This window comes from Jaculus jaculus, chromosome 14 (assembly GCF_020740685.1).
Source record: "Jaculus jaculus isolate mJacJac1 chromosome 14, mJacJac1.mat.Y.cur, whole genome shotgun sequence".
In the NCBI taxonomy this organism is placed as follows: Eukaryota; Metazoa; Chordata; class Mammalia; order Rodentia; family Dipodidae; genus Jaculus; species Jaculus jaculus.
Genome location: NC_059115.1, coordinates 48949634 through 48971028, shown reverse-complemented (window position 1 = coordinate 48971028; position 21395 = coordinate 48949634). Strand labels below are relative to the sequence as shown.

Sequence of the window (21395 nt, the reverse complement as noted above, 5' to 3'; positions counted from 1 at the left end):
ATGGTGAACAGAATCAGAACGGTAAAACTCATAGAGACGTTTGCTAGCTTTAAAGCCTGAGGATTTTTTTTTTTTTTCGGTTGGTTCTTCTGCAAGGCTGTGATACCTGCAAAGATATGTTAAAATCTAATTCCTTTTTTCTTTTTCTTTTTTTTTTTCTTTTTTTGCTACAGTCTTTAGACTAAGCATGCAAGACATACGACTAAGTGCAACTGAGTGAAATGTATTTTTTTTTTAATTTTAATCATTCCCTAAAGGTTTGAACTGAGGTATGCGTACTAACAGTTTCTCATGCTGTTATCTTTACTCATGTCTAGCTACACATGCTGAGAATGAACTAATCTACCAGATTTTTATCCTCTTTTGAATACCAAACTAACCAGCAACCGCTCAGTTTCAGAAGCACAGGGCCCCCTTCCCATGACCCTGTCTGGCTACTGCCTGCCCGTCATGAAGCTGCCTGGAAAAGTAAAAAAATAAAATAAAATAAAATAAAATAAAATAGAAAGTCGTGAGTGACCACAGACTGCCCTTTCCACAGAAAGCTGAGCAAAGCTTTGAAAATAATTGCCAAAGATGGCTCTGTACCGAGCTTATGAGTGCACAGGAGTGTGACTTTGTGTGTGTGTGTGTTTGTGTAAGTGAAAAATGCTGACCAAATCAGGATCCAAAAATAGGAAAGAAAAATTAAAAACAAACAAACAAACACACTGGAAGATCAATCCCAACGTAAACCAAAATCAATGCAGCAATCATAGAACAGCCCTTAAACAAAAGTGGCATACACACTTTCTACAGAAACAAATATCTTAGAAATACTATTACATGGCCCAGTTCAACAGAAGCTTTTCTGTTCTCTTCGAATTTCATTCTGTCTCCTCTGTTGGATACCCGGATTTTTTTCAGTATCATACATTCATTTCTTTTTCTTTGAGATGGGACTCTTTTACTGTAGGAACTCTAATACCGTTCCTGTTTTTATCTTCAGTAGCCCCATAATTTCTCTTTGTAAGAGTCAGTTTTGGTCTCTGTACAGGTTTAAAAAGGAGGAAAAAAAAAAAAAAAACTAGAGAAAAGTAACTTTGGTTCCATTCTCTACTTAGGTTTCTAATGTATCTATGGTGAAGGGGCAGTTGTTTCTCCTCGGGTTAGCAATAGCCTGCATCTCATCACTTGCCTCTAAATTCTTTCGCCTCCTTGGCTTAACAATCAGAGGATATTTGGCTTCATTAGATAAAGCATAAAAGAACATAATTTGTGTAATATCTTTGGTAATTTTAGAAATAAAAGGTACAAAGAATATAAATTATGCTCTGAAAGGCTCTCAAACTAAAACAAAGGCTACAGTCCTAGATAAATAAATGCCAGGGAAGTGGGTGCAGATGGAGGTGTGGAGGGGTTGGAAGGACTGAGGTTACTCTACCTAGAGTCATAAAGGTCTGTGGGCCCTGCATGGGTTCCCAGGAGCCTCTTGGGCTAGTCTGTGATACTGAGGGTGGTGTGTGAATATTGCGTAACTGAACTGCAGTACGGACTTTGCACACTGGAAACCGACTCGGGCATTTGCTGAGCTCAGTCGTCGTTAACTCCCATCACCAGTTCAATGTGAAGTCTCATTTGCATTCAAACAGATAAATGCCACCAAGCAGGTCTGAACTGATGTATTATCTCAGCGCCGTCACGTTCAGCAAAGTCAAGGGAAGTCAGGGAAGCTGGCTTTTTGGTCATTTAGGTAACAAAGCAACCCATACTTGTGATTACAGCACAGAACCTGTGGTCCTTGCAACTTCATCATGAGATGAGCGCCTTCCACAGTCACAATGTCAGTCTAATGATTAAGGTGTTTTTTTTTTTTTTTTAGTCTTTATTATTTTCTCTGTTGCTGCCTGTTTCCTTGTGCTGTTGGAATGTGGTGGCAGTTACAATGATGGGCACTACACAAGGAAAAGAAAAGTCTGAAACGATCCCCTTACCACTCCAATACTGCTTTGTGGAATGAATCGGTGTGGGTCTAAAGAATGTATGTGAGTCTCTCTCTTTGCTTTTCTGTCATTCATTCTCTTTCTGGCAGGACAGTCACATCTGTGTGAGAGGACCTTCATGTGTAGAGTGCAGCCTTTGGGACCTTTTTTTTTCTTTTTTTTTTTGAAAAAGACCAAAACGGAATGCTTTTGTTTTTGACTTGAGAGAAACATGGTGATGTCTGTAGGAAAATGGAATGAGTGACAGAAAACTACAAACGAGAAATGACATTCAGCTTTGTATAATAAAAACACCTATTAACATTCATCACAAGGTACAGAAAACTTGAAGCCTCCAAGAGGCCATGGGCCCAAATGGAGGCCTGAGGTCAGAACTTAAAATGGTAAAGTAGAAGCCAAAAAAAAAAAAAAAAAAAAAAGAGCAATACATTAAAAAGTTTCGGATAATTATTTTTAACCCCTCCCCCCAATACACACACAAAGGCCTTCCCCATCCCAACCAGAAGCAAAAAAAAAAAAAAAAAAAAAAAAAAGACTGGAGTAAAGGCAGTGAGAATTATCAACATGCAGTCTGTGCAAATAGGTCGTCACTGGAATCCTTGACTTCTGGGCAAAGGCTTGGTCTGCAGCTCGGGTGCACAAGCTCGGTTGGGTGTCCTCCATGTCCGGCGTGGGCAGGACTGCAGTTCAAAGTCTGCTGCTACAAGTGAATCAGTTTAGCAAATTTTACAACACTGATGTTGACTGTGAAAGAGAGGAAAATCCCAAGTACCAAACAAGTCCATCCAATGCACAGAGTACAAATTCCTTTTTTCAACAAAAAGTAGAAAAATCAAAAATACTCCCAAATGGGAATTCTTGATGGCACTAAGAGTTAACACATTGCAGAGTTGTCAAAAAGTAGTGAAAATCCTCCGGACTGTACAACAAGTGGAGAACCATTTCACTGCTAACTTTTGACGTGTTTGTTTTGTTTTGTTTTGTTTGTTTTCCTGTTCGATCTTCCTGCTCAGGGTTAGACTGCCCAGGTCACTCCAGGTCCTCATTTACTGGCTCGTCTTCATAATCTCTGTCATGGTCAAAATCTGGACTGTGGTTGGCTGTTGTCACTAAGGACAGAGGCCCTTCAGCTTCCTCGGGGTCAAGGGGCTCCTCTTTGACGTGGACAGGATGCCTGGAGAAAGAAGCAGAGAGTTAGTGGGGTGCCTCCAAGCAGAACATAAACCCAGGGTGCAGGGCAACCTGAAGGTCACCCTGTACATCAATTCTGTCCAACAAAGCACTCCTGGCCATAGGTGCCTTTGAACTAAGCCAGAAACTTGTGATGAAAGTCCATGTATCTGTTGTCCTTTTCACATTCCAAGTGTCCAGGGCCACGTGTGGCTAGCGGGCTCCTGACCTGGACAATACAGAGAGCTCATTAGCATTGCTACACTCAGTTCTTTGAGCAGTTCAGTCTGAGTATGCACTCTGGACAAAAGGAAGCCACTCCACCCAGACCTACTTCTGCTTTTCTGTTTACTTGAGTCCCTAGAGGATGTTGTGACATACGGTATATGATCCACACTGTTTGGGGTGGGCCTCAGACTCTGCATTTCAGAGGTGCTCCTGGGTGATGTTGCTGGTCCTGAGCACCAGCTAACAGGCCCCATAGTGGCATCCCGGGTAGATGAACACCAATCTTCAAACAACTATGTGAAATGAGAATCTGTGATATAGCAGCGGTTGGTGGAGACCACTGAGCACGGGAGGCTGGCCTCCTCATGGCTTGCTGTGTGTTCTACTTGGCTAGTTAACATGCAGAACCTGTGAAAGAGCTCCCCAGAGGACGACCCCAGGCGAGGTTCCATCATTAATCAACTTCAAGCAAACACAGCAAAGAGACACCATGATACATGCTTGAAACTCCAAATTAATGCATATTTTCACAAACTGTCAATAAGGCAAGAAAAGCCCTGCCAGGAAACACAAACGGAGTGGAAAAGGCTCGCTCAACACAACAATATGATAAGAAAGCAGAACCCCAATCAGAATAATAACGCTGTCAGCCGTAAACAAGGCAGAACATGAGGCCCAGCTGGTAGCGGCCACCGGGAAAGCTCACGCTGCTGTGAGACCTGCCAACTTTCTCGTTATGGACTTGAGGCTTGGTTCATCCGAAGGGGGCTGGGGTGATCACACAGAACTGCTCTGATAACAATTGAGAAATGTTGTTCCTAAATCATATTTACAACTGATCCTTTGCAAATACAAATTGCTTTCTGTTGTAGGAGGCTTTTGATATGTAAAAGAAGCATTCAAGTTAAATGCTCCCATCTCTGGGCCTGGCTGCAGGAGGGAGGGGCTCTTAATGGACATTATCAAGTATTACTAATAAGAGGTGGTAGTGGGAATGGCTGGCTTCTTAAATAATTGATGCTGTATGCAAACCCCAAAGGCCCCTGGAACCATTTGAAAACAAACAGAGGAGTACTTTGGACTGCCCTGGAAGACAGAAACCTTCAGAATCAATTGACTCTGAAATTAGCCCAGCACAGAGGGAGATTGCTTGGGGGGGGGGCGGGGGGCGTGAGATGTCAGATAAATAGCTTTAAACAATCATGCCCATATTCTTAAAAAAGCATTTGCAAAACAAAACCGAGTGAAGTTGCCTTATAGCACATTTTATAAGTGGCTCCGCATCTCTTTAATAGTTCTAATATTTCTGGTTCATCTGTGTTTTCGCAGTGTGACCCAGGCCTGGCTATATGAACTGACAAAGTCCAGGGCCTTGGATCAAACATTTAAGAATTTCAATCAAATATTTAAAACAGTGCAGGGCTCTTCTAAGCATGGTGTAACTATGTGACTATACATGTCACTTGTCAGCCCAAATTAAGGTCAGTGTTTGCCTATGTCATCCTGTGGGAAAGTGAGCTGTTCTGTACAGTAATAGTAGACATAATGGGAATGCTGTTGTCCTGTTATATTCCCAGTTATAATTTTTCTGGCTATGTGGAATCAGAGCAATCTTCAAGTGGCTTCCCTCCCTTCCACTGTTAGCATAGTACAGTAAACCACTGTTACCCATTAATCTTTCTACTTCTGTTGATTTACTTCCTTGGGATAAATTTCTAAGAATGGAATTGTTGGAGCAGAGGCCAAAACATCTTTATGGTTCTTCTGATTTATTGTGATAGTAATTTCAAAGGGGCTTTATCAACTGAGATTCAATCTCATCAGTCCTGGGAATTAATTAAAAAAAAATAAAAACAACACAAAGCAAAACAAAAGTCTGCTGCCTGCCTGGCAGGTATGAGGTGGACCACAAGTATGTCTGTCATCCACTTACATAATCCACTTTGTGTTTTACTGACTACAATGGACATTGCTTTGTTCTGTGTTTTCATTACAGAAAACTGTGACTTTGTAAATTGCTCCATTGCCACTGAACACATGGGTTTAAAGATGTTCACTAAATAGTAATTTGTCTTTAAAAATTTTTTTTTGTTTATTTTATTTATTTATTTGAGAGTGTCAGACAGAGAGAGAAAGAGGCAGAGAGAGAGAGAGAGAGGAGAGTGGGCGCACCAGGGTTTCTAGCCACTGCAGACGAATTCCAGACGCTTGTGCCCCCTTGTGCATCTGGCTAATATGGGTCCTGGGAAATCGAGCCTTGAACCGGGTTCCTTATGCTTCACAGGCAAGCGCTTAACCATTAAGCCATCTCTCCAGCCCCCACCTTTTTTTAAAAGACAGATCTTGAGGTCCTAATGTCATTTCCCCAGTACCATTTTCCTGCTTGACTTTTTTAAGCTATCAGACTTACTAATCTTTTTAAGTTTACAAACTGGAACCTGCTGATATAAAACTCTGGGTGGGATGAAGATGGGAACCCCTAGAGAAACATGGAACAGTCCTGATTAAATGTTTTTTTTATAATTTTAGACAGCTATACATGCTTTGATAAACTGTTACCAAACAGTAATAGGAGTTATATGTATGTGGCTAGCTATCTCCACCCCCACTCCGAAGCAGGGTCTCACTCTAGCCCGGGCTGACCCAAAACTCACTCTGTAGCCACAGACTGGCCTCAAACTTACAGCAAAGCTCCTACCTCTCTGACTTCTAAGTGCTGGGATACATATCAAACTATTTTGTTTTCCCTAAAACTCATGGAGTGGTTATTCTCTCAAAGACAGGTAATGACACTACCATGTCCACCAGTTCGGTCCCAGTCAGTGCTCAGGACAGTGGATGACCAACAAACGCTGACTCAATCTACTGTGTGACAACTAGACCAGCTATGTCAGATTAGACATGAAGGCATCTTTGGCTTCCAGAAATGGGAAGATCAGTTTCAGGGTCTTTGAAGTTAGCAGATAGCTTTGGTTGTGGTAAACATGGTACAGCCACAAGCTCTGGGAAATAAAACTGAATGGACTTCCATGCGGGGTGCAAAGTGGAAAAGACACCATGCTGCAATATACCCAGTGTGTCATCTGGAAACTGGGGCTTAAACAGTGGGGTGTCTCTTGTGAGCTTTCCCTTACCCAGACCCAGGCCCCATCACTCTTCCTCTCCAGCATCTACTTTTGAAAGGGCCACCAGTGAATAATGGTTCAAAACTATACATCCCTCCTTCCCCTTACATATGAGTAAGTCCTTTGTTTCACCATATGGGTTCTTAAATAAAGCTGACTGGTGCTGAAAGTCATTGTGTTCATGGTGCATGTATAGCGGCAAGATCTGGCTTTGTGGTTCCTTTAGCTCCAGTTGGGAGCCTTAAAGCCATCATTATGTGACTTCTTCCAGTACTTCTAAACAGCAACAACATGTAGTAGGAAGTAAATGGCACAGCAAGGAGAAGACTGAAAAGTTGTGTACATATCAGCTGGCCTTCTTTCCTAACAAGGGCTTTTAAACTTGGCCATATAGCTTATAGTCTGATGCATTCCCACTGACTGGAATGGTTAAACAACAGGTCGCATCACGGCAGAGTAGGAATGTGTACTGGGCAGAATTCACTGAATGGAAGAACAGGGTCAGGAAGAGTAACCAGCTATGGCAGTGACTGCAGTCACGGGGACTCTTCTGTCCACTCACAAGCGCACCGAACAGGTGGCTCAAGCTAACATCTGAGCGACTTACTCTGGGATGCCCTTGTGTGGGGGAGTTACTTCTTTCTTTTACGCAGCTGACGCCCTTGTTTCTGTAAACATGACTAGGGCTTGCTTTGAGATCTGCTTTCTTGCAGTGCTGGAGGTCAATGCAAAGTTGTTAAACAAATTAATTTTGCAGTTGACCTCATTGGGCCCAGGAAAAGTGGCCTCACTACACTATGGCCTGACAGGCATGGATCAAAAAATCTTCCTAGTTTTATTTTTTTTCCTCTCTCTCAATGATCCTTTGTACTAAATAATAGGAATATGTGTCAATTAAACCTTTGAGTTTGAACAGATGATGAGAAATTTCAGTATTTTCAGATATTTTTACTCAAATGTGTATTTCTTAAAGTTGCCTATGTGCCAATGTATAGTTGCTCTAAAATTTCTGGACATCTGAGTTGATGTAATCTTGTCCTGTGAGGACTCCCCAGTGAATCCATGTGTTAGGACAATAAAGTCAGCAACAACGAGGAAGCTTTATGAAAGACAAAATATGGCAGTAGTGGTGTGAAAAACACACACTTCCCTACAAGTTCTTTTTCAAAGCACTCTGGTCATGAAATTCAAATTTCAGATCCTCCTATACCCTCCGATTATGCTGGAGAACAACCAGTTTTATTTTATTTATTTCATTTTTGTCATCAGATTCCAGGTCATTCTGTTCCTAGTTGCTACCGGTCATATTTTCCAATATTATCATTCAGACTTTCTAACCTAAGATGTTGGTCATTAATCCAGAAACAATGTGCAGACTAGTGGCTTATTCTAGGAGCAACTATTACCGTACTGGCTTATTCACTTGGAGCGGACCACGGTGGTGCAGAAGGCCAGAGAGAGGGAGGGATGGCCCTTTTGCACATGGCTTCGCTGCACTTCTGTACAACTTCCCCAGGGAGAGAAGCGGCTATGACAGTAACTCCCGTCCTTGCCTGACACCCACCATGAGGGCACCCTAGACTGGTGGCCTCAATCCCACTGAGGTTTGCCTGGTCCTCCGTGCTATTCACATTCAGGCTGGGCAACCGCCGCCCATCACTTGATTCAGTTATATGTGCTCTCATTATCCTGCCGTCTGCTGCTGTAATGCTCCTATTAATTTTCCTTTTGATATTTTAAGAGCAATCTATAAATCATGCCGCCTTTCATTTGTGCCATCATTAATGCTTGGTAATAATACTGCCATGGCGCGCTCGCGGTGAAACTCAGCACACAACCAAGTAAACAAGCATCTTTTCTCTCACTGCTAGGTTTAGCAGGCCTGGAAGTTGATCTCACCATGAGCTTTTTCAAAGAGCTATGTACTGATTTTAGAAGGAAAAAAAAAAAAAAATCCCAGTGTGACTTCAATAATGGGCTGAGATGCCAAGAGGAGGAAACGTCTTATTTTCTTACTGTGTATACTTAGAGCCAGATAAAGCCAACCTTCTTCATGGAAAAGTTAGTGTCTAGTCCTTTCAGGCACTAACCTCCTCCTGGGGAGGCTCCAAGAAGTTGGAAATGATAAGAAAGTTACCGAGAAGGCCCAGAGAAGGGCGAGCTTATTTGGATGCGTAATGGATACTGGGACAGGAAGCAAGGGAGGATGCGGGGGAACAGTACTCACACAGCTTGCATAGGGGATCTGCCTGGACTGCTGTCGCTCTCGTTGCTGTTGGTGTGATCCATGGCCCCGTTGAGCTCCTCCCGGATCGCGTTGGCTAAGTTGCCCAAAGCAGGGTTTCCCATGGAAGCGGTAGTGTACAGAGGTATACTATTTTCAGCCATTGAAGCCTGTGCCAAGCAAGAGAAAACTTAGGATGTGGTGCACTAAGCTGCTTTGGGTGAACTTCAGCATCATGGTTGGTGAGCACAAATTTCAAAGAAGTGCAGAAGGATTTGGCTTTAATGGTGACTCATGGCATATATGCCAAGCTTGGTTTAAATGGGTTAACTTGGGGGGTACCAAAGTGCTTATGAGGTGAAGTAATAACTGACTGGATCAGGGCATGTGGTTCAGACTAGACAAAGCTGTGTAATAAGAGGCTGATACTGGATGCTTTTGCTCTAAAGGAACTGAGTATTTCTAGATCATAGTGAAATATAATGGAATTTTCATTTCCTTTATCCACTTTGATAACTCCAGTATTGGATATCAAAGATTTGATGAGATTATTGCAGCCACACAGCTCAAGTTTATGAGAACTTCCATAAACATTTACCTCTCAGATCCTATAGAAAAGGGAGAGATACAGACTTGGAATCAATTTTTATCCCTACCTCCCCATAGTTTCTGTTTTAATGATTTTTGAATCTGTTTAAGAAGTCTGACATAAATAGTTAAAGGTAACACCAGGTAATCTTTTTGTCCCAGGTCAATCACCTAAGATTTTAGGACTAAAGAAAAATCTCTAGAAAAAAGAAGTTTTAATTTTGATTTCCTTTTGATGCATAAGTATGTTGGTAGTAGCGTGACAAGTTTACTCTAAATGATTATTAGCAAAAAAACAAAACAAAACAAAACAAAACCCCAAACAGTTGCAAAAAAAAAAAAAAAAAAAAGTCCTGTAGAAATGGGAAAAAAGGAACCCTGAACTTTTGGTAGGAGACTGTTCATTTCCCATCCTACTGCACATGTGTATGATGGCCACATAGTCTAAGATGCAGATGGTCCTCAATAACACTGCACTGTAAGGAACTGTACTTGCTTCGTTTGGATACCAACGGTGACCCAGTGACTTCTCATTTTATTATTAAGGAGGACAGACTTTGAAAAACTGGCAGCTGTAATTAGATGAAGATTTATGAAAGTCGTCCTCTTGCAGACGACACTGTGCCTGCTTTTCCCTGCTAATGAGAAAGCACAATCAGGAGACAATCTGGCATAGTGACTTCCACTGGCCCATCATACAAGAGTTGAAATGATTCTAGAAATCCTGGCAGGAGTAAGAAGGTACAAGCCAAAATGAAGGAGAAAAAAGGAGTGAAGCTGGGTTGCAGGGAGACTGCCTATTAAGACAGTCATAGCCTGGCTCACTATAGAGGAGCCTGTGGCAGGTCTGCAAATACTCACCTCACCCAGTGTTGGTTAACACAGAGCTATGCCCATAGCTTTTGCTTCTACATTTGAATTTATCTGTCTCCTTTTAAAAAGCAGGAGGAGAAATGTCATTTTTATTTCCCACTGTGGAGAATTCAATTTGATGAACATTCCTTGCTCTCCTATGGTTTTTCAAATAATTTACATCAAGAATTTTTCAACCTATCTTGTAATTACAATAAAGTATTTCTACTATTTTGGGCAGAGCGTTTGGCAGAATAATAATTCCTGTAGACTGTAGCTGGACAACCATCTTTTTAACTGCCTTATTTGAGACCACACAGTGGTCACAATTCTCTGTTGTGTTCGTGCTCCTGGGACTGTTGGCTGAGGTGCTTTGCACTGGAAATACTACAAGATCATTCTCATGGGCAATTTCACTGTTACTTGGCTTGGCTGTAATAAAAATGGAACACTTGCTAGCTGAATATTCTGCAGATCCACAAGCCCCAAATGGAGAGGTAAAAACCAAAATGGTCATATGGATGAGTCTGCTAGGATGGGTAGGTGACCTCATAGCTGGTCACCTTCCTGGGTGATGTGTTTATTTTTTTGGCTCTCAAAGCCATTTCTCACTGACACTGGATCAAAGATGATGGGTGCAGCCCAAGTGGCCCTAGTGGTAACAAGCATCCAGTGCAATCCCTTGATTTTTAGGCAGTATTTAAGTACAATGGGCTTGTCCCCTAAACACACACACACACACACACACACACACACACACACACACACACACACACAGGCACACACACAGGCACATATACATACAGATGCACGCATATGCGTGCGCGTGCCAATGGGTTGCCATAAAATTCTGGGGTCTAACCCACCATCGTGCCTCTTGAGTACTTTTTTTAAAAAAAAAATTATTTATTTATTTATTTGACAGAGAAAGAGGGAGAGAGAGAGAGAGAGAGAGAGAGAGAGAGAGAGAGAGAGAGAGAGAAGGGAGAGAATGAGCACACCAGGGCCTACAGCCACTACAGATGAACTCCAGACATGTGAGCTTCCTTGTTCATCTGCCTAATGACGGTCCTGGGGAATCGAACCTGGGTCCTTTGGCTTTGCAGACAAATGCCTTAACTGCTAAGCCATCCCTCCAGGCCTGAGCACTCTTTTGTTCAGCAAAGGATAACAGCGATGCACAAACTGTCACCCCTTGCTTCTAAAAGATAGGTTCTTTCCATTGCTGATGTTCCTTTAAACGCAAAAGTGTCACATTTTTTTTTTTTACAATGGATTGAATTATGTCAATGCTCTTGCACATGGTATGTGGTTTCATACAAAACTGGCACGTCTACCCAAAACACACAGGTGCTTAAGCAATGATACACAGGTCTGTAAGTATCATTGCTTTGGGAATGTTAACCACTCTGTGCTCCTTGGGGAAAAGGCAGTCTATAAATATGAAGCTTTATGGTTACCCTTAGTTACTTCACTTTTTCAGAGCATAATGCAATCTGTCCCAAGCCCCGTGTTTTATTTCTGTGGTGGATTCTGTGTCCTATTTTATAAATTGTATACCAGGCGTTATGTTGCTCTAGTAATTTTTTAAAAAGATAGTGTTACACTATTATTTTTACTGTCTTGAAAAATGGAAGTGGGTGATAATGGGAAGGAAGGCCTGCTGGTAGGATCTTTATTTAATGTGCGTGACAGGAAGTTGTCTTATGTGAATGTCTGGTGAGTGCGAATCCAAATACACAGAGGACAAGGAAAGAGGACACTCCCCACATCGTGAATTCATAACGATTTATTTGCCTCCCTAAAAGCCTTCCTGGAAAACTGTAAGGTAGCTTTGGGGTGGGAGTTACCACAGGAAATAAAGTATGTAGGGGGTACCAAAACAGATGCCTTTATCTGTAACGATAAAGCATAGTAATTTAAAGTAGTCACATAGTTAAGGAACCCTGACGATGGAGGAATACTTATTTCTCTATTTACTTATTTGCCTTTATGCCTTGTGGATGTAAAGTGTGCTTGTAATTTTAATACCATTCCAGATAGCACCACCTTTAAATTTTCACTTCACAAGACTCCAGGGAAAACAAGTTACTAATGCATGGTATTTACAGTGGCGGCGTCTGAGTGTGCTTCCATTTACTCCGCTTAAGTTACTGTGTAAACTACAAGTAATTAAAAGAAATGCAGCAAGTAGTTTCTTCTATTAAATTTAAATTTAATATAATTGCTGAAATGCTAAGTTCAGCAAATCTGCCACTGAACTGTGTGGAGAGCCTCAAGACGCTGCTGGTGAGCTGGGAAGATGGTACTGTGGGTACAGAGTATATGCTTGCTGGGCAAGCTCTTTTTAGTGAGTAATGACAACCCCACACTGATTCCACAATGTCTGAAAGTGTCTGAACATCTTCTCTTATTAGCGCCCCCCTTTAGACCTCTGTTTCTCTATTTCTGGTCTCACCCACAAATTTCTCTGTGTGTGTGTGTGTGTGTGTGTGTATATATATATGTATACACATACATATATACATATATATACATACATATATATACATACATATATATACATACATATATATACATATATACATATATATACATAAATATATATACACACACATGCATATATGTACACAAACACACACACACACACACACACACACACACACACGTGCGCGCGCGCGCATGCGCTGCAGTCCTTCTGAAGAGCATGGAACAATGTATATCCAAGAACCAATCTGTGGGTGCTATGGCACTGATGGCGCACAGTGTTAAGAAAGGGTGTTCAACTTGTCTATAGAACATGTCATGTAAAAGTTATTGAGGTTCCCTTTGGCCTGCCTTTTAGAACTGTTCTGAAAAAAAAAAAAAAAAAAAAAAACAAGCAGGGATGTAGGCTACCTAGGAGCTCCTGAAGGGGCCTTGGCTATGTCTAGGTATCTCGATGAAGCCATAATGGATATCCTGCTGATTTTAAAAATGACTTGGTGTGGTGAACTGGGAGAGGAAGGCTGCCTAGACACGTGGACTGCCCTTGTAGCTCACACCCTGACTTTGGCCTCCAGCACCCTTGAGGACGTAACAAGTGTGTGGTGTGTCGGAAACAAATGTTCTGTGTGAGGATTAGGTAATCTGGAACAATCCGCCAGAAACCTATATTTTGCTTAAGTGTGTGAGCCTTTAAACAAACCCAAATCCCTGTCCCAATCAAAAAGGAAAGACATAGGAATGGACTTTCAAAGCAGAGGCAGAAATGCAAACCCTGGCTTCCTCTTTAAGCCTGTGAACAATGGAAGGTCACGTGACACGGCGGCCTATCATCCAGCACATTAATAGCTGTGCTAGAGTAATTACACTTGTGGTATTTTTGCCTCAAGTGAAATTCTGAAATAAGAGGATGGAAATTATGATACTGCTGATAAATATTAATAAGTGAACTTTTAATTTTTTTGCCACAATATTCAAAATGCTAAGCATCCCGCTAATGCTGAAGCAGCCCGATGTGTCTGCCTCCAGGGAGCACGATGCTTTGTGCACTTAAGAAAAAAGTTTAACGGAATTAAAATTTAATATCTAATTAGAGCGAGGCTAATATATTTTGAAATGAGTGGGGGAGACATGCGCTTCGGCTGCGGATTTGGGACAGCCATTAATCTTACCTGTAAAGCTGCGTTGAGAGGTGTGCAGTAGGCGTGGCCACTCTGCATGTTTTTAATAAGGGAAGGGTTACTGTGTGAGAAAAAGATATAAAAAAAAAAAACTCAAAGTTAATGGCAGGCGACATCTGAGGTCCTTGCTAAGTCTTGTTTTTAAGCTTGCTGGTAGCCTTCCAAATCAGGAAGTTCCCATCACCGCCCCCATCACCAATCACGGTAGGTCAGGCTTGCTGTGGGTTTACAGGTTTGGTCTGGGTGAACCTCTGTGAGGATGAACTTAGCTATTCCCCCTGGAAACGGGCTTAAGGCATAACAAGTCTTGGATAGTCCCTGGAACATCTGTCTATAAACTGTTAGTAGCTCCTCATACTCCAGTAGGAAGGTGGCAGCCTGTGGCATGCGCAGGACACCTGGAATGGAGCAGGGCCGTCTCAGCTTAGAGGAACAGCGTGCACAGTATGAGAAGGGCAGGTGTCCTTCTGATCTGTAAAGCAGGAGCCTGGGCTGCAGTGTTTCTCATGTAGCCCAATCTAGGAGACCATAGGTAAGAATCACTCTTGCCTAGAATGAAGGAGAAACACTAAGAAATTACGTAGGGCATACTGAGGGAAAAGAATGGCCTCCAGAAGGATATGCCCTGCATTTATCATAGAACTTTACAGGAAGTACTGGATACATGGGATGATCAGTTTCTTCTCTATGTGTGGAACTATTCTCTTTTTAGATATCTGAGACAGCATCCCTCTGTGTAGCTTAGGCTGGCCTGGAACTTGCAAAGGCTTGGCATTACAGACAAGTACCACCATGCCCAGCTTGTTTGGAACATTTTCATTATCCATTTCTCATTTTTATATTGAGTGAGTAAACTGATATGTGTTTTAACCATCATTTCCTTTTTCTTGAAGGAGTTATGGATCACACACCAAGATCTAATTAGAGGGCCCTGTGAGCTGCTGAAACAAAACCCAGTCAGCAATTTTCATTGAAAACATCAAACAAGCATGACTCCAGGCACTGGCCTTCCAGAGAGAGAAACAAGAGAAGAACATGTACAAATCACACCACTGGGTTTCCGTTGCAGAAGGCTGTGGCACTGCTCCTGGGTGGAATGCAAAACTACATGGGATGAGTCAACCATGCAAAGCGAAAGCAACAGCAGAAACAAAAAAACAAAAGCAAGTAAAGGCTCTTACTGTGCGACAAGCTCGTCAAAGTTTTCATCGGGGCAGTATTTGCGAGGACGGCCTCGTTGAATATGGCGGCCACGTCTAAACTCTTCATCATCAACTGTCCAAAAGGACCCAAACTCATCCTCTACTCTGATAAAGCACTTATGCAGTGAGAGGTTGGTGCGAATGGCACCCTGGGATAGGAGCAGCAGCAAGGGAGATGAGGTGGTAACAAAGGGGGGGGGGCGGGCGGGGGCAGAACAGACATCCAATACAGGGGACAGGAAAAAGAAAATAAAATGTAATAAGCATAAGCAAATGGTCTGTGAGGGTTAATATGCACTGCCACCTACAAGCTACTAGCATGTGATGCAACAAAGACCAGCAAGCAGGGCAGGGGACTGGCGGGTGTACGAAACAAGAGGGATGAAATGCTCTTTTGTTTCCCTTAACTGAGACAACGTGAAACCAGTGCTTTGGTCTAACACCGTCTAACAGCCAAAGCCTCTACGTCATTCCTGTTAGCACAATCCAAGCTGGGCTGAGAAGTTCAAACATGGTGGACGTACCCACTGATCTTTTGTGGCCTTCGTTTTTGGAACTCTACTTCATCCACTGTCCATACTGCCCCTTTAACGTTTTCTACTCGCACAAAACACTTGTGAAGGCTAAGATTATGGCGCACTGCATTCTGCAGCAAGTATAAAAGAGAGAACATTGACATTTTCTATAAGAAAAAGACTAAAAACAGCAGTACATTCAGCCTAACATTTGTAAAACCATCCCGAGCTGTGGCTACCACCCTTGCCCCTTAGAGGACCTGGCTGTGGTGGAGGGCGTCTTTTCCGATAAGAACCTCAAATTATGAATTAATGGTATTTGGCATTTAAGACTAACTTCTGGTAACATCTAACCAGAAATATAATATTGGCAATATGCATGGAAGCCCCAAATAGATTCCACAACACAAAACTGAAAATATTCTTACTAGAACTTTAAAATAAGAACATGTATAAAGGATGAAACTGTTCATCTTAAACTCATCTGTCTCATATGCAAAAGGGTACTTTAAACCAATACATACTTGGTTAACATTGTTAAATACACAGCAGTATCTAGTATTGGAACCACCCAGGGGTTTTATTTAAAATGCTAAATAGGTATTTACCACTGAGAATATTACCTTGTGCAGCAGAGTGGATTAAGGCTGTCTTACCTTCTAGAATATATATGGAAGTTGGCATTTACTATAAGGGAGGGCCTTCACTAACTGAGAAGGTGCCATGGAATACACAAGTAGGACTCTGAATGGCAAAACGACTGTATTTCTATAGCTCAGGGCTCCAGTGGTTCTACAGGTGCATGCCTGTGTTTAAAAGTTATCTCTGGCCATTGCTAAGCTGAGAGCCCTTAACCAAAAAGTATGAACCATTTAAGTATCTCCCCTTTCCTTTGCTTTTTTCAGGAAAATTCATAACTTTGACTGGATGCCCAAATGACCATGGTTTTGTTTCTTTATTCCTGCCTGGCTGGACTTAGTGGGCCACACTCTGTAATGGCCAAGGGAAGCTGGTTCATTCACCGAGCTTAGTGTCCCATATGTATAGAATTCCAGTAAAACTGATGATGTTCAGACACGTTCCACCCACTCTTCTGCAACCACATCTAGTATTTATTCTCTCAGGAACAAATCTTGACACCCTGAGAGGCCCTGCAATATTTGGACAATAATGTATTGACTATGAGGATTCGTGTGACATTAAGAATGTTCTTCTCGGGCTGGAGAGATGACTCAGATGCACAAGGGGGTGCATGCATCTGGAGTTCCTTTCCAGTGGCTACAGGCCCTGGTGTACCCATATTCTCTCTCTCTCCCTTTCAAATAAATACGTAAAATAAAATATTTTCTAAAAAACCATTCTTCTGTGTGACAAACTGTTTACAAGTGGCAGGAGAATCCACAAAATGACTTCCCCAAGGGTTACAGACTAGAACTAGCAAAGGAGATCCTTGATTGAAACTTTTTTAATGTGTTTTCTTCAAAAAACAAAATTTGCTACAACCACTCTCATGGTTAGGCGGCTTGGTAGGACAAATTTTTTCAAATGTAACTTTAGCCTAGCTTGGAGGAATTTTTCTTTTGGTATTGTACAGAGAGGCATAAAGGCTGAATGTCTATTGTTATCTCTTCTAATAATGTAAGGGAGATTAAAAAAATAAAACTATTTCCTCTAAAAATCGAGACAGAACATGTAACCGTGGAGGATGGATAAATGATAAAGAAGTCACATTACTTCCAATCTGGTATTGTATGATAGTATCCAAATGTACAAAACTGGGAAGACTTATGATGCTGCTTTAGAAAAAATGTGCTCCTTTATGTTCAGAGGGCTTGTGTTGAAATAGAAGGCAACTGGAAATCAAGAGTTTTGAAAAGGATGAGTGACCTCTCTTTAGTCATAATTTTAGCTGGTCACTTTACCCTTAGTCGGAGATCACAGGCCCAGTCAGGGCACATAGAGAAAATTATATGTATTTATGAGTCATTAAATCCTTCATTTGGGATTGTTTACATTAATGACACTTTTGTCTGCACTTTGCAAAGCTGAAAAAGTGAGATGTGAAGATATGAGCTTAAATTTATATTCACAAGTGATAATTATTTTTAAATTTGATCACTTGGTATTTATAATAGGCAGTTTGCAGAAAATGCTTGCTTTATGCTTCTACTTCCTAAATTCTTTAAAAGTGTTCATAGTTAAGGACTCTTTATATTTATCTCCTAAGGCAGGCTGCTAAGATTTTTGGAATAGCTTCCTTTGAGACTCCATGTGGCTAATGAATTAATTCTGCAGCCACATTCACTTTTCTGGAATGCTATTTTATTATAAACTTAGGGAGAAACGTGCTTTGTTTTTCTCCCATATGAAATTTAACTTTTACATTATAATAAATATCGTCTATGCTTAGGCTAATGATATGTAAAAATCTTAAGTATCAGTATTAAGTAGATCTGTTTGGAATACAGGGAATATAAGAATACCAGGTAGTAAAAATGCAATAATAAGAGACACTAAGAAATTGAAGCCGGGTGTGGTGGTACACATCTTTAATCCCAGCACTTAGGAGGCAGATGTAGGACTGCTGTAAATATGAGGTCAACCTGAGAGTACACAGTGAATTCCAGGTCAGCCTGGGCTAGAGACCCTACTTTGAAAAACCAAAATTGAAAAAAAAGAAAGGAAGGAAATTGAAAGGAAGCTGCAAAAAGTTTGTGAAGGTTTATACTATCTGCATATTTTGGCTTTTTAAGACAGGATCTTTTTAACTCAAGTTGGCCTTCACTTCTGATCCTCATAATTCCCAAATGCTGGGATGATATGGGATTATAAACATGTGTCACTATGTCTGGCTATAGGGTTCTTAAGTCTTTTGGGGGTACATCTAATCCTGACTTACGGAATGTGTCTTGTTTCATGGCAAGTGGTGTTACATTCCATCATTCTGAAACTACCTTTCTTCCAGGGAATCTATGAACCTCTAAGTGACAATCCATTGACACAAAAACCAGATAAGCTAAAAATCAGTATATTACATTCTGCAGTATGTACTCCTTGATGGTGCCATTATATGAACTGCTCAGCTTTCTCCACTAATGGGGGCTGGTGAGCTCCGAAATCCAACCATTAAAGATCACACTTAATTTGGTCATTTCCCCAGGTTCCTAATGTTACCTCTTCAAATAGTGGCTGTGGTCAAACCCCACCAACATGAGGTTTGTGTAAGTAATAGTTTCTCAGAGGGATTGCTCCATCTAGTTCATTGGGAAAGAGGGCTCTGTGGTGGTTGAAATGATCAGATAAAGGGATCCCAGCACCATGCTCCATCTGAGTAGGTCAGCCCTATAAAACCCTCTTCCCAATGAAACCATCCTAAAGAACACTGGTATAATCTTTGTAGCCAAATAACTGAATTTTACCAATAACAACCTTTGCCCTCTAAAGGTTATAATACAAGACTAAACAGGCAATGAGTAGAGCTTACCTTCCACGTGGCTGCATTGCGTCGGAAGTACGCGAACATTCGTGTGAACCAGTTGTAGATTTCATTTAGTGTTAGCTGCTTTTCTGGAGATTCAAGAATGGCCTGTGAAGCAGAATCCCAGAAGGAGGTCACTGATGACTGAGGCATAGAATCGCAATTGCAGTTTCATGAAAATCTAAAGAAACTATGGTTCACAGTGAAAGCCCAGGACAGGTTTCACAGAATGATCTAAGATTAATGGTTGTATTTCACAGTTCAATAGCAAAACTCAAAATGGAATTATCTAATTGTTTTGAGTTTTTATTTCTGTTTCCGTACAGAAATATTAATTTATTAGTCATTCATAAAGCAGAATCAAAGAGAAATGCAAAACATTTCACTAGCTGATTAAAGCTCAGTAATTATTTAGAGCTCAGATTAATTCTAGGGATCGGAGATTACTGTAGCTTGTGATAATTGACTTGCCATCTTTAAACAGGCTCATTTTCACTGTTGTGTGAAATGAATTTCCTAATAATCACATCGTATTGTAATACTTAATCAAAAGCAATTATGTTATATATTGCAGTTTTAAAAAACCTTATAGAAAAGGTTTTAGCATGCTTGCATACTAAATGGGTTTAAATTTACTTCCTCCATAAAATACATCCATGTATACATACACCTTTAGGTAACATCTCATATACTGTGTTATTTACTCACCTGCCTAATTAAAGATGCATACGTAAATGGTGGTCTAACTTCCGCATTCTTATAAAATTCTTGGTTCTGTGCAATGTCTGCTAAATAAGAGTAATTGTCCTATTAATTATCAATTTTTAAAACAGAGGCTGGTCAACAAGAACTGCACATTGCACTTGGACACGAGCCCAAGATGGGGTAGCTACCTGAAGAAATGGGCACGTTGTATTTGTCTGAGTACCGCCTGCGGATCGGTCCCACCGTGTGCATGCTGGTGGTGGTGATGACAGAGGGGCCTTGGGTGACGGGAGTCAGGGGGGCGGTTGGGGTGGTTGGAGTATGAGGTAAGCTCTGTGGAGAAGCCTCTGACGCAGACTTGGAGAGTGTGACGCTTGATACCAGATTCAGCTGTGAAGAAAACATTTCTAGTTAACAGACTTTCAGAAAACGAGACAGGCAAGCAAGCCAGAAGCTCCCAACTCCCAGGACCACTACAAGGGATGCCTGGCGAGGGTCATTTTTCTAAGCAGATGCCTTGTGCATGGGTCACACAGGACTTAGGCTATCTCTTGCAATGCCTGCCTTCCTAGGTTACAACAGTTTCCAAAGGCTGCAAAGGAGTGATCTGAGTTCTTTTTTTTAATGTTTCAATCTTTATGACTTATTTCTTTGAGAGAGAGAGAAAGAAAGAGAGAATGAATGAATGAATATGGGTATGCCAGGGCCTCCAGCCGCTGCAAACAAACTCCAGACTCATGTGCCCTCTTGTGCATCTGGGTTACGTGGGTCCTGGGGCATTGAACCTGGGTCCTTTGGCTTTATAGGCAAGCGTCTTAACTGCTAAGCCATCTCTCCAGCCCATACCTGAGGGCTTTTGAGAAACCATGGGTGAGGACATTCCTTTAATTCCACTGTCTTTGTCTCTAAAAGCTGACTATGCATCATAAACCTCAACAAGGGATGGAATCCTTGATGGCTCCAGTGTCGATGGGGACTGGGGGAACACCAGGTACATTCAGTGACACAGAACTGACCTGTCCGACACAGACTTTCTACCAGCTCACTGTAGGGCTGGAGGGACTGATTTTTTTTTTCTTAAAATTAGCTTTTATTTAATTCTAATCAACCTAAACGGCCCCATATGGCTGTGAGATACCACAACAGGCCAGCAAGGGTCCAGGCAGCTCGAGTCCATCATGAAACTTTATGGACTGTGGGAACCATTGCACGTGTTCGACCTGCACTTCCCCCGGAGTGAAGAGTGGCTCTCATCCAGCGAGCTAGCCGCTGGCAGAAACAAATCTGTAAAGCTTTATGTACAATCTTCATGAAACTATCACATATTGAGATGTTGCTTTTTTGCAGTTCTCATGGTTCGTGCAAATTAATTTACTACTTCAAATAAATATTTACTTCGATACTTCTATTAGTATATGAATGAATGAATACTATTTTGTCTGTCCATCCATCCCTCAGGCAGTGTTTTGTTCTAAAAAAACACTGGGAAGGAAACTGCTTCTTCTAAATTGAGTGGGGTAGAACTACCACTTTAGATCTGATAAGGCATGTGAACTTGGTTATTTATTGCTGTCCCAGATACTCACAGCTTTTACCAAATCTCCTCTTTCCTTAGCCCACATACCAAATCATTGACCATAATGTCCACTTTACCACTCTTA

General features: G+C 41.5%; 1 protein-coding gene across 8 annotated transcripts in view; it reads right to left on the bottom strand.

Moving 5' to 3' along the window:
• Positions 1–1843: 1843 nt before the first annotated feature.
• The window catches only part of Foxp1 (forkhead box P1), a 526824-nt gene continuing 507272 nt past the window's right edge, over positions 1844–21395 (bottom strand). For 6 of the 8 annotated variants that reach the window (XM_045134137.1, XM_045134135.1, XM_045134136.1 and 3 more), the window contains 7 exons: positions 19923–20124; positions 19738–19817; positions 19036–19137; positions 15561–15682; positions 13826–13895; positions 8733–8899; positions 1844–3156 (listed from right to left, as the gene is read on the bottom strand). In XM_045134137.1, coding sequence (XP_044990072.1) covers positions 3012–3156; positions 8733–8899; positions 13826–13895; positions 15561–15682; positions 19036–19137; positions 19738–19817; positions 19923–20124 — 888 coding nt within the window. In that variant the 3' untranslated portion in view covers positions 1844–3011. The remainder of the gene's footprint in view (positions 3157–8732; positions 8900–13825; positions 13896–15560; positions 15683–19035; positions 19138–19737; positions 19818–19922; positions 20125–21395) is intronic. The other 2 variants (XM_045134139.1, XM_045134138.1) reach the window with 1 other exon arrangement.